Below are 11335 nucleotides of genomic sequence, written 5' to 3' on the forward strand. Positions count from 1 at the left end.
CTTAGACCCTTTGTTCATCCTAGTTGCAATGTTGTGCTCCCATAGAAGGAAATTATCATGTGGGGATTACCATTGTCCCTAGAGTACATCTTCTCTAGTTGAGTTTCCTTATCAAAGTTATATTTTTCTATATGAGCCAGACATATGTATGCTATTTATAATCTGCCTTGTTCCAAAAGGAATTTAAATGAATTTAGAGATATGTTTGTAATTTCAATAAGTATATCAGCTATGAAATATATATAAAAATTAGTATATGAAAAGGAAAAAGAAAAAAAAAGGACCAAAAACAGAGCCAGGAATGAGACTAATGGCAAAAGTAATTAAAAGTATTCCATCACTAAATCTTTTTGGTTCTTGAGTTTAGTGAAACAAAATATAGGAATCTGGGTAGTGGGAGATTGAGCAAATAATTTAACCAGCTCTCTTGGCATGTGAGCTTGGGCAACGAAAAATCTGATATTAAGGGTTACCCGTATGTGCTTACTATAGTTGGACATTTTGAAAATTGTTTTTATTGTTGAGATAAATGTAATATATATTCATTGTAATAGATTCATATATAGAAAGGTGTAAAAAAAGAGTAAAAATCACAAGGAATCCCGCTTCAGGGAGAGACTTGTTTTTTTACGGGCTTTACTATACATGCTGACTTGTATCTTGTTTTTTATCAGTTTGCACCAAAAACTTACGAGGGGAACTCTTGTAGTCCGGGCACAATAAACATATTCAGATTTACTCTGGGAGTCTGTAGTTTTGCTTTCCTTGCGTAAATTGTGATACTCTTTACATGTTCAGAGCTCTCCAACTCACCGGGTGTCGTTTGGCCCCCGGCCACGTGGAGGGGTGGGCAGGCGGGCGTCCCTGCGCCTGTCCACCATTCCGGTGGTTCTGGTTGACTCCCGCCCCCATCGGAAATCGGAGACAAACCTGTCCGTGTGTCCAGACCCCTTCCAGCCCTCCCTGGCCCCCAGCACCGCCTGGGTGCGGCCCGGGCTTCTGGGAGCGGCGTGCGGGCCTCCGCCCCGGGGAACCGGGCTCCCCACCCAGCCTCCTCCGACGGCCCCGCGCGCACAGCCGCCCCGTGGAAGCGGCGCTCCGCCTGCCCCTAGCCGGCCCCCCGACCCCCTTGCTTCTGGGACGCTGGCAGGTGCTCTTATCAGAGCACGCAGTGGTCTCCGGTCAACCCCATCGCCACCCCAGAGTGGGCAATCTAGGGCTTCGGTTTCACAGGTGCGGTACTTAGTATCTCGTGTCTTGCCCGCCAGGCCCGCCAGCAGACTGGCTGGGGGCTCCTAGGCGGGGTCTGGGGACAGTCTGAGCAAAAGGCGCAGGAAGCACCTCGCCCCGACGCCCGCAGACCCCGGCAGGGCCAGAGCTGGTCCTGATCAGGTGCTTGCACCTGCTGCTGGGCCGGAGCTCCATTTCCACACGCAGCCGGGAAACCAAGGCAGGCGCTGCGGGCGTTTGCTACTGCAGCGGCGGGGTGGTGTCCCCGGTACCCGCGCCACGCGCGGATCCCTGCGCCCCGCCTCTACCCCGCGCCCCGCCCCCTCCTGCCGCGGCTCCGCTGCGCGTGCGCGGGCGCCCGCGGCCCACGCTCCACACCCGCAGTGACGCCTCTTCCGCCAAGTCTGTGGCTGCCCCTTGCGGCGCCTGCGCACTGTCACGTGACGGCGGAACTAATCCGACGACGCGTGCGCTTAGACGCCTTTAGTGCCCGGGAGGGGAAAAGGGGAACTACAGAGTACGTCACACCCGGAAGCAGAGAGCCGGAAGTGGGGTTGGACAGGTTATTCCCCGGGGTGGGGAAGCGGAGGCCCAGGAGGAGGGGGAAAAAAGAAGGTGGAGGATCCTGGCTGCTACTCTGAGCCCGATACCGATTGTCTTAGACCCCAGAGACACAGAGAAAGGGAAGGGTGTCTCCTCCCCCTTCCTCCCCTCCTCCCTCTCCTCAGCCTTAGCCATGGCCGAGGCAGGGGCCGGGCTGAGTGAGACCGTCACTGAGGGGGATAGGGAGTCAGAGTTGGGGTGCAGGCGATGCTGCCCGGGGTGGGGACGGGGATAGGGAGTCAGAGTTGGGGTGCAGGCGATGCTGCCCGGGGTGGGGACGGGGATAGGGAGTCAGAGTTGGGGTGCAGGCGATGCTGCCCGGGGTGGGGACGGGGATAGGGAGTCAGAGTTGGGGTGCAGGCGATGCTGCCCGGGGTGGGGACGGGGATAGGGAGTCAAGAGTTGGGATGCAGGTGATGCTGCCCGGGGTGGCAGTGGGACCCAAGGTTGGGACCTGGGCGATTGAGGAGCAAGGCAAGTACTGGGGGGAAGATGAAGGGTTCTGTGAGAAAGCATGGGTGGAGGCCTGCTGTAGGGCAGTTTGCCCAGAAGCATACTTGTCAATAAGTATTTGTTGAACTAGTGACTCTAAAAGGAAATGGAGGAAATGAGCAAACAAGACAAAGGAGGTGGAGATAGTATTTTGAGAAATCAGAAGAGATAAAAATAGAGAAAAGAGTAGCATTTTTGCAAAAGCAGGTTAAATTGCTTTCAAAGGGAGGAGGTGTATTGGGCTTCATAGCCCCTGGGTTAAGGGCGTTTCAGATAATAGTTAGCAGAAGTGCCAGGATGCTAGGAATAGGTGGACAAGAAGTGGGGAGCGCCGGGCTCGAGGATGAGAGGGGGTCTGGAAAAAGAAAGGGAGATCAAAGATTAAGTATTGGGGACTGAGAAAATAATGTTCAAGTATTAAGACCACCAAGGATGATTTGGGGAGGAAGACGGAGAAACAGCGAGGACTGTTTTCCTTTGAAGATTTGCTGGGACCTTCCCTAGGTTAGGAATTGTGTCTTCTCTGTATACTGGCAGTCATCAAGAACATTCGATTCCCCAGGGACGACTCGAGGTCAGAGACCCGTTGTGTTCTGTCCTCCCCCAGCACTCAGCTCCTGTGCTGCCATGTCTGTGACTCTGATTGAACTGGGGCCTGGAAGAGAGGAGGCCCCCGGGAGGGAGTGGGAAAGGTCGGCCGCAGGGGACTAGATAGGTATGCCCATCCCTCTCCACCTTCCAGGAGAACCGGAGCCTGACCATCAAGCTTCGGAAACGGAAGCCAGAGAAAAAGGTAGAATGGACGAGTGACACTGTGGACAACGAACACATGGGCCGCCGCTCATCAAAATGTGAGTGTTGGCTGCCAGCAGCCCCGGCGCTCTGGCTCCTCGCTGCCCGCAGTCCTGTCACTGGCTTCAGGGAGACGAGGTTCAGGTAGAGGGAGCGAGGTGGGAGTATGCCAGGCCTGAAGTGAAAGGTGTCAGAGCCGGGAGAAGTGGGGCGTTGGATTCCTGGCGGAAAGGACAGGGGTTTGGGTATCTGAGCCCCAGGGGGTCGGCCTGGGGAAGCTGGATCCTGGAAGGGAGGAGGAGCCAGTGGTGACAGTAGGAGTTTTTACTGAGATCCAGTGGGAGTAGAACTGTACATCTCAACTTTTGCTCCTTTTTTACTGGGCTCCTCCTTCCAAATCCAGGCTGCTGTATTTACGAGAAACCTCGGGCCTTTGGCGAGAGTTCCACGGAGAGTGATGAGGAGGAAGAGGAGGGCTGCGGTCATACACACTGTGTGCGGGGCCACCGCAAAGGACGGCGTCGTGCAACCCCAGGACCGAGCCCCACCACCCCTCCCCAGCCTCCTGACCCCTCTCAGCCCCCTCCAGGGCCAATGCAGCACTAAATTCCTCTCTCCCCCACCATTCCTGTGTCTGTCTGGCCCTGAATGTATTCATGTGGCTACCTGGGGACTGAACCCATGGTTTGATCCCTCCAGTGCCCTCCTCCCATCTCCTCTGCCTGATGGAGGGAAGAGGGAGAGGAGGGCTAGACAGAGATCCTGGAATTCTGACTTGCTGCTATTCCAGAACCCAGACTTCTGGGTTCCCCCAGCCCTCATTTCTCCTTCCAGTACTCATCCTGTGTTCTCCAGGGATCCAGGCATCTTGGTCCCATTCTTTCCCCCTTGTTCTCACTGCCAAACTGCCTGTCCTGGGATCCAGTTATCTTGGCCCCTTGCATTCTCTCCTTGAGCCCCAGACACTTAAATTGGGTTTTCGACAGCCCCAGCTTTCACTGCCAGGGTCCTAGTTGGATTTGGGGCAGTCTTGCCCCAGCTATGCTTGTTAATCCTGGCTTTGAGCTCTTCCAGTAATGTATTTATATAATTGGAACTCCTAGTCCTTGCCTTTGGGATGTGAGGCCTCATGGGAGACTGCAGGGCTCCCAGGGGGCTCCCAGGCTTTCCCCTCCCCTGCCCTCCCCACTCATGCCCTCCAGAGGAGTTGGGAGAGAGGACTTTGCTTTCTCACCATTAATGGGAAATGGAAAAGGAAGTAGTCATGGCTTCTCCTCTCCTCACCCTTCTCCTATGATACAGGATTTCCAACAAAGCCGGCTTGAAGACTGGGCACTTAGAGCCAACTATCTCATCTGTCTTCTGGCTTCAGGGACAGATCCAACATAGTGCCAGGGCCCTGCATCCCTGGGAGAGGGAGCAGAGAGATGGGGGCATGCCCCCTATACTACGCTCTTACCCTTCCTTCCTCGGTTTCGGTGTTTCTGCCGGTCCAGATGTCCAGCTCTCAGCCCTCCCCGCTCCTTACTGGGATCTTGACATCATTTTCTAGGCCTCTTGCCACGCACAGTTGCAGAGATGAGTCAAATGCATACCACCACTGAGATCTCATTTATTGCCACAGATGCACAAAATAAATAACCCAGCATCACAAAACGTGTTAAATACGGGCCCATTTATACATATGGAGAAAGAGGTGAATCTATATACGAGGGTGAGCTTGGGTGTCTGGGCCGTTCCCAGGTCCAGGAGAGAGAGGTAGCACCACTGGTTCCTTAGGGGGGTAGAAGGTTCCAAGGGGGGAAGGGCTACGAGCATAGAAAGCAGCACGGAGTAGAGGCCCTGGGACCCTAGTCTCCTAGAGGGCCTGACTCTTGCAGAGAAAGCTGAGATGAGACAGGGCAGGGAAGCCCGACCCTTCGAGCTGTGCAGAAGGACTGGGCGCTTCCTCGACGAGGAGCGGCAGGAGCGGGAAGTAAGGCCGTTCCTAGATCCTGGTAGAGCGCCCGGGTCTGGACCAGCGTAAGGTGGGAGGGGAGAGAGGGGGCGGGAAGTAGCCGAAGGTGCGGCCGCGTCCCGGAGGGCGGGGCGGGCATGGACTCGGCTTTGGGTGTGGATGTGGAAACCGAGGCCATGTGGATGGTGGACACGCTCCCCGGGATAAGTGCGGACTGCGTCGCGCAGAGGAAGCCGGCTCCCGGGGGGTGTGGGTGGGACTCAGCCCTCGGCGGGCACGATGCGGAGCGGGGCGCGGGCGTCGCGCGTGCAGAGCAGCGGGAAGACGCGCTCCCCCAGGGGGCCGGGCGCCTGGAAAGCGAAGAGCAGGTCCAGCGAGCGGCCGTCGTAGAAGGCCACGCGGCCCCGTTCCCAGTCCAAGTCCACACGGATGCGGCGCGGCGGGGGCCCGGCGCCGCCCAGCGGGGTGGGCTCGGGAGCCGTGAGTGCCCAGAGGCGGCCTCCACGGCCCTCCACGGCCCACACGGCCCCCGCGGGGCACAGCCCCACGCGGCCCTTGCGGCGCACCGACTCCCCGGCCGCACCCACGGCGTAGCGGCCCTCGCCGTCGTCCTCGGCCTCCCCAGAGGAGTCTGGGCCCGAGGCGGCCGCGGCGGTCTCCACCTCCCAGCAGTGCCGGCCGGCCCCGAAACCCTGTGCGCCCAGCACCGCCGGGAGCTGATCGAAGCGCGCGGGGCCGTCGGGGGGCGCGGGTGTCCCTGGAGGGGCCAGTCGGACGCTGCGGCGGTCCGCCGAGATAAGCAGGCGGCGGTGCGCGGTGCCAGGGTCCAGGGTCAGGTCGGCTGCACAGGGAAAGGCAGGAGAGGAGCGCTTGAGGGCTTCCCGGGTCAGAGGCGGGATGAGACTGACGGTGTGCAGCAGAGGGCACCAAAGAGGCCTCGCCGCAGCTCCGAAGGCGGCGCAGTTCTAAGTGCGGGAAGGCCCAGAGAAGGGCGGGCTTGGCAACACTCAGCCTGCCCTGCTGGGCCGCTTCTGTAGAGTTGGATCTGGACAAGGACCGTGCTGGCCCTGGGCGGGCGGGGGCACAGTGCAGAGGGCAAAGGAGGGCTTGCCTGGTGTGTGGGGCTGGGACGAGTAAGGTCTGCTCGTGCACCTGCTGGATCTGGGGCGGGGCGTGGAGCTGGGTCAGCAGGATGGGGAAGGTGGCTCGGAAGAGAAGGACTGACAGGAGACACTGGGACCCCAAGGGGAGGTGGGAGCGGACTGGCCTGTTGCTTCGGGAGGGTGGGGCAGAGGAGGAGAGGGGCGGTGGTGGTAGCCAAAGGGACCATGTGTGTATGGTTTGCTTTTGAGGAAGGGTTTCTGGATCGGGTGCTAGAAGCAATCTGGGGCGGGTGGGATGGTGGGCGACCAAGCGGGTGGAGCATCTTCGGCAGGTTGTTCTGTTTTGTTTTGTTTTGTTTTGTTTTGTTTTTAAGATTTTATGTTTAAGTCATCTCTACACCCAGCGTGGGGCTTGAACTTACAACCCTGAGGTCAAGAGTCAGGCTCCATGGACAGAGCCAGCCAGGCGCCCTTCTGGCAGTTTCAAGAAGGTGGAGGGCAGCTTTGGTAGTGGGCGGGGAGGGAGCTGCCCAGGAGCTGCAGAGAGACGAGGAAGTCTTCTGGAGAGGAGTGATGCCCCGTGGCAGAAGCAGCTGGCCGCCAGGAGTGTGTCTGTGAGGGGCTGATGCTGGAATATGGGGCACTGAGGGCAGACATTGTTCTGGGTCAAATTGTGTTCCCCCAAAAAAGATATGTTGCAGGCTCCCAGTACCTCAGAATGTGAACTTCGTTGGAAATAGAGTCTTTACAGAGGTGATTAAGTTAAAATGAGGTCATTAGGGCAGGCCCCAGTCCAGCATGACTGGAGTCTTAATAAAAAGAGGAAATTTGGACCCAGAGGCAAATGAGTACCAGGAGAAACCACGTGGAGAAGACCCAGGGAGAAGGCTATCTTTGGGCCATGGAACACCTGAGGCTCCCAGACGCCAGGAGAGAGGCAGGGAGCAGACTGGCCCTCAAGCCACCAACTTCCTCCAGAACCGAGACAGTACGTTTCTGTTGTTTGAGCCACTCAGCCGGTGGTGTTCTGTTACAGCGGCCCTAAGACACTAATACAGACATCAAAAAAGCCTTGAGCGTGTTTGAGAGAGAGAAGGGAGCAAGCCTGAGATGGACTCTCACTCAGTGGGATCCCTCCTGCCCCCCTTACCCGTCAGCCTGTGGAGCATGTTTTTGACCACTGGATAATCTTCAGGGAGATCATCGTCTGAGTGAGAGGACTTGGGTGTTGGGGCATCAAGTCTGGACAGACGAGGGAGAAGGGTCAGGAAATCAGGAGACACCCTCTGCCCTCTGATGCCCCCACCCCTACCCCACTCCCACCTCTGGAGCAGGAAACCTGTCCGTGAGTGGGGACAAAGCTGTGAGCCATGGAGAAGGTCATGGATGTGGTGGCCAGTAGCGGAAAGGAAGGGACGGTAAAATGAAACTCACCTTCTCCATGTCTTCCTTATATCCTGGGATGGGCAGAAGAAAACATGGATGTGAGCCCCGGGCTTTGTACTCAGGAGCCCCCCCCCCCTTCCCCTTCCCGGTAGCTGGGTCTCCCTGTCACCTCTCAGAGTGATCTCGCTTGCCTCTTGGTCCCCTTTCATGGCCTGTCCTTCCCTTCCCCTTCCTCAGCCTCATCCAGGCCTTGTTTTCCCCACCCCCCCTAGCTTCCAGAGTCCTTACCTTTCCCTGCTGCCTCCCTCCAGCCTCATTCTGTCTCTTTGAGTGGCTCCCTGTCCTTGTCTACCTTCCTGAGGCTGTCCTCCTCCCCTCCGGCACACAGACCAAACACCCAGAGGCCCGGGGCTAAGAGTTGGCATATAAAAGCCCTGTAACAAAGCTGCTTCCCCTGTTGCCATAAAAGCCCGGTGGCGTTTATTGGGCCCTTTGCTTTGTGTCTGTCACACTGGCCAAGGAGGCAGCTGGACTTTGGAGTGTCCCAAGAGGGCCCACGGATCTTCAGGGTACCGTGGGAACCAGGAGGAGCACCGGATGCCCCCTCCAAATACCAGGGTCCTCCAGCCCCCCCACCCCCGTCACTGTCCCTTGGGGATGACTGGAGTAGACCAGCGTGGTGGTGAAGGGAAGAGAGGAAAGGTAATTTGCCTAATTATGCCAATTACACCTGGACTAATTAGGTCTGTGTAGACTTCAAAGTGTGGAGGCAAGACCGAGACGGGCTAGGCTGCTGTGTGAAGCCAGTAAGGAATCCGGGATGCCTGGGGGTCCGGCAAGGGAATGGGGCTGGTTGAGGGCCAAGGAGTTGGGGCCAGGAGGGGCGCGGGGGGCGGGGGCGGGGTGCGGGCTGGGATGCGGGCCGGGAGCCAGAGGTCCCGAGGGCGGGTGGACCCGGCCTCCACCCGTCGCCGCCCCCGCCGGGGGCCCTGGGAGGAGCCGAGGGCAGCAGTAACAAACAGCGCCCGGCGCGGCTCGGGCTGACCCCTCGACGCTCCCGGGGTGTTCGGATCTGCTTTCCCTCCCTCGCGCCCTCCTCCGACAGCCCCTCCTTGCCCCCCCTCCTCTCCAGCTGGTTCTCGCCCTCCCCTAGGCTGGTTCTGACCCCCGCCATCCTGGCAGGCCCTCGGCCCGCCCGCGCCCACCCGGACTCCCGCCGGGTCCCCCCTTCCCCCGCGCGCAGCCGCGACCGTCCGTATCCCCAGCAGCTCCCGCGTTCGCCAAGGGGCTCCGGAGGCCCTGCGTTCCGTCCAGCCCCTGACCTCTGGGTGAAGTGTCAACTCCTTCCCCTTGTCTTTCCTGGCGCCTATCGCGTCATTCCAGGGACTTGGGGTCAGCCCACCGCCCCTTCGTCCTTTGCTTTTCTCAGGTCCATTCTTTGCCTAAACTTCCAGAAGGGCCTCGCGCCGGGAACCCCCAGTCCCCCTTCCACCAGCGGCAGCGGATCCGCGAAGCACGACCCTGCCTTACCTCTCCGTGCGGATCCAGGCAGCCCATGGTGGGGATGCGGCCCCCTCTGCGCCTCCCCGCGCGGGCCCCGGGCTCAGCCAGCTTCTCCCGCAGACCCCGGCTGATGCGCACCTCCACCGCCAGCCGCACGTTGGACCTCAGGCTGCGGCGGGGGCACGGCTGGCCGCAGGAGGGGCAGGCGGTGGGGGGCGCCTGGGCGCCAGGGGCCGGCGGGGCGCCCCAGCAGCGCGCCAGGCACGCGCGGCAGAAGCTGTGCTCGCACGCCAGCAGCACCGGGTCCTCGAAGGGGCCCCCGCACAGCGGGCACGTCGCCAGCTGCTCCAGACGCTCCACCAGCCCCGGGCCCAGCTCGGGCGCCTCCATGGGGAGCGCGCGCCTGGGCGCCGACCCTGCCGCGACCCCCGCGGCCGCCTCCCAGCGCGCGCTCGGCGGACCACGCCTGCTGCTAGCCGAGTGGAGGGCCCTCTGTCCGCCCGGCGCATGAACTTTCGGACGCTCCCGGGACGCCCTCCTGGGACGGCCTCTCCCCCCTCTACCTGCCTCGATCTCGGCCGCTCTCCGCGCCGCGTCGGCTTTATAGGGAGGAGGAGGCCCCCGCGGCGCGTAAACATCAGGCCTTGCGTAACACCTCATCTGGTTCTCTGGCTTCCCGGGTAAGGTTTGGGGAATGAGGGCAGGAGGAAAGGGCTTCTGGGTCCTCGAGGCGAGGGAGTGGTCGGGAGGGGGCGCTCCTGGGGCAAGGCAGCACCCCGTGGAGCGGGGAGCCCCCCGTCCTGCCTTTAGGGCCCGAACCTCCTGTCCCCCTGGGCCTGTGCTTTGCCGGTGGGCACGGTGCCCAGGCTCGCTTTCGGCATGGGTGCCCTCATCGCCAGGGTGTGAGTCACTGCAGGTGGCCGCCACACCTACAACCGGGGGCTGGGGGCGGAAGCAGGGATCCTGGCTCCTGTGGCTTTGCAGGCCTGGGTGTTGGTGTGTGCTGTCATTCCCGCGACTCTCTCCTTTCCATCTTCCTGCCTTCCCTATTAAGGGCTTAAGAACACTGAGCTCTGGGGTAAGGGGTGGGGAGCCGGTGCCCACACGCGTGCCTCTGCTGGCTCCCAGAGCTGCTCTTAGTACTCTCTTCCTATGTCTCTCTTTCTGGTTCTTTCTCTCCGTTTTTCCTGCTGTGTGTTTTCGTTTCCACGTCTCTCTTTCTCTTCTTCTTTGGGACGTTCCCAAGGGTTATCTATTTCAGATCTCTTGGTACACAGCCGCGCAGAGAGCTGGCATTGCCAAGCTCCCACAGCAAGGGAATCACCAGGAGTGGAGCCAGACCCAGATCTGATCTGTGTCCTTGCTGTCACTCCACCCTCTGCCTCTTTTATTTCAGATCCCACAGCTCCCTTCTGCTTTCTGAATGCTTTCCTCTCCCCTCACCGCCATCTCTTCCCTCTCCCCAGTTCCTCTGCCCCCGGCCCGCTGGGCCTTTCCGTCTGGATCCCCTGGAGGTCTGTGAGCAAGTAAGCATCCTGATGTCCCCAGCTGTGATCGCATACGCTGTGGAACAAACAGGCGTGCTCACCCACCGTGCGCATACTCCCTGCAGCACACACGCTTACGGATAGAGCGCTCACGCCGTGCCGACGTCACAGGTACGCCCCGGTACTCTCGTGCACACGGAGCATCCGAGGGACAGACAGGGTAAACACGCAGAGTGGCGGTCTGTCATTAGTTTCATTGTCAATCAGCACAACAGCACAGCATCCGTAAGTCTTTATTACGGGGCAGCAGCCCGGAGATAGACGTAATAAAGATAGAGCACAGTCGCCATCAGGCACCCCTCAGGCGTCCTCGTCCTTCCCTCTGCTCCATACTTACCGGGGAGACACTCAGATTGGACAGCCTGATAGACCTGCACAGATAAACCCGTGTGTGCTTATCCCGGAACTGACCTCCCAGCCCAGGGCTCACAAACCTAGCAGCTGCCCAAGCAACAGATGACACATGTGACCCAGACCTGGTGTGCGTGGTGGGCAGAGTCCTGGTCCCCCGACGACGTCCACGTCCGGGTCCTGGGAACCTGCGTACACGTTACTTTTCACGGCAGAGACGAACGACGCTTGCAGGTGGAGGTCAGGCTGGAGTCAGTGGAGTTTAGAATAGGGAGGTTACTCCAGATTACCCGAGTGGGCCCCGCGTCATCACAAGCCCCTTCAAGGGGAGGACAGCAGGGCAAGAAGCATGGGAAGGACTCGGCCCACCT

At 59.6% G+C, this 11335-nt stretch overlaps 2 protein-coding genes across 3 annotated transcripts in view; one reads left to right on the forward strand and one right to left on the reverse strand.

The window, feature by feature from the left end:
• Positions 1-4773, forward strand: part of PPP1R11 (protein phosphatase 1 regulatory inhibitor subunit 11) — a 5060-nt gene extending 287 nt beyond the window's left edge. The window contains exons 2-3 of the mRNA XM_040644875.1: positions 3068-3176; positions 3521-4773. Coding sequence (XP_040500809.1) covers positions 3068-3176; positions 3521-3723 — 312 coding nt within the window. The 3' untranslated portion in view covers positions 3724-4773. The remainder of the gene's footprint in view (positions 1-3067; positions 3177-3520) is intronic.
• RNF39 (ring finger protein 39) lies at positions 4710-9471 on the reverse strand. Of its 2 annotated transcripts, XM_040644874.1 has the most exons (5): positions 9094-9456; positions 7612-7634; positions 7328-7419; positions 5623-5915; positions 4710-5424 (listed from the first exon to the last, which is right to left on the reverse strand). In XM_040644874.1, the coding sequence occupies exons 1-5, from the start codon at positions 9454-9456 to the stop codon at positions 5335-5337; spliced, it is 861 nt and encodes a 286-aa protein (XP_040500808.1). In that variant the 3' UTR covers positions 4710-5334. The 2 variants fall into 2 exon arrangements, with proteins under 2 accessions (XP_040500808.1, XP_040500807.1); XM_040644873.1 differs by having other exon boundaries at positions 4710-5915; positions 9094-9471.
• Between the last annotated feature and the right edge of the window lie 1864 nt (positions 9472-11335).

Source organism: Ursus maritimus, unplaced genomic scaffold (genome assembly GCF_017311325.1).
Source record: "Ursus maritimus isolate PB19 unplaced genomic scaffold, ASM1731132v1 scaffold_30, whole genome shotgun sequence".
Lineage (NCBI taxonomy): Eukaryota > Metazoa > Chordata > Mammalia > Carnivora > Ursidae > Ursus > Ursus maritimus.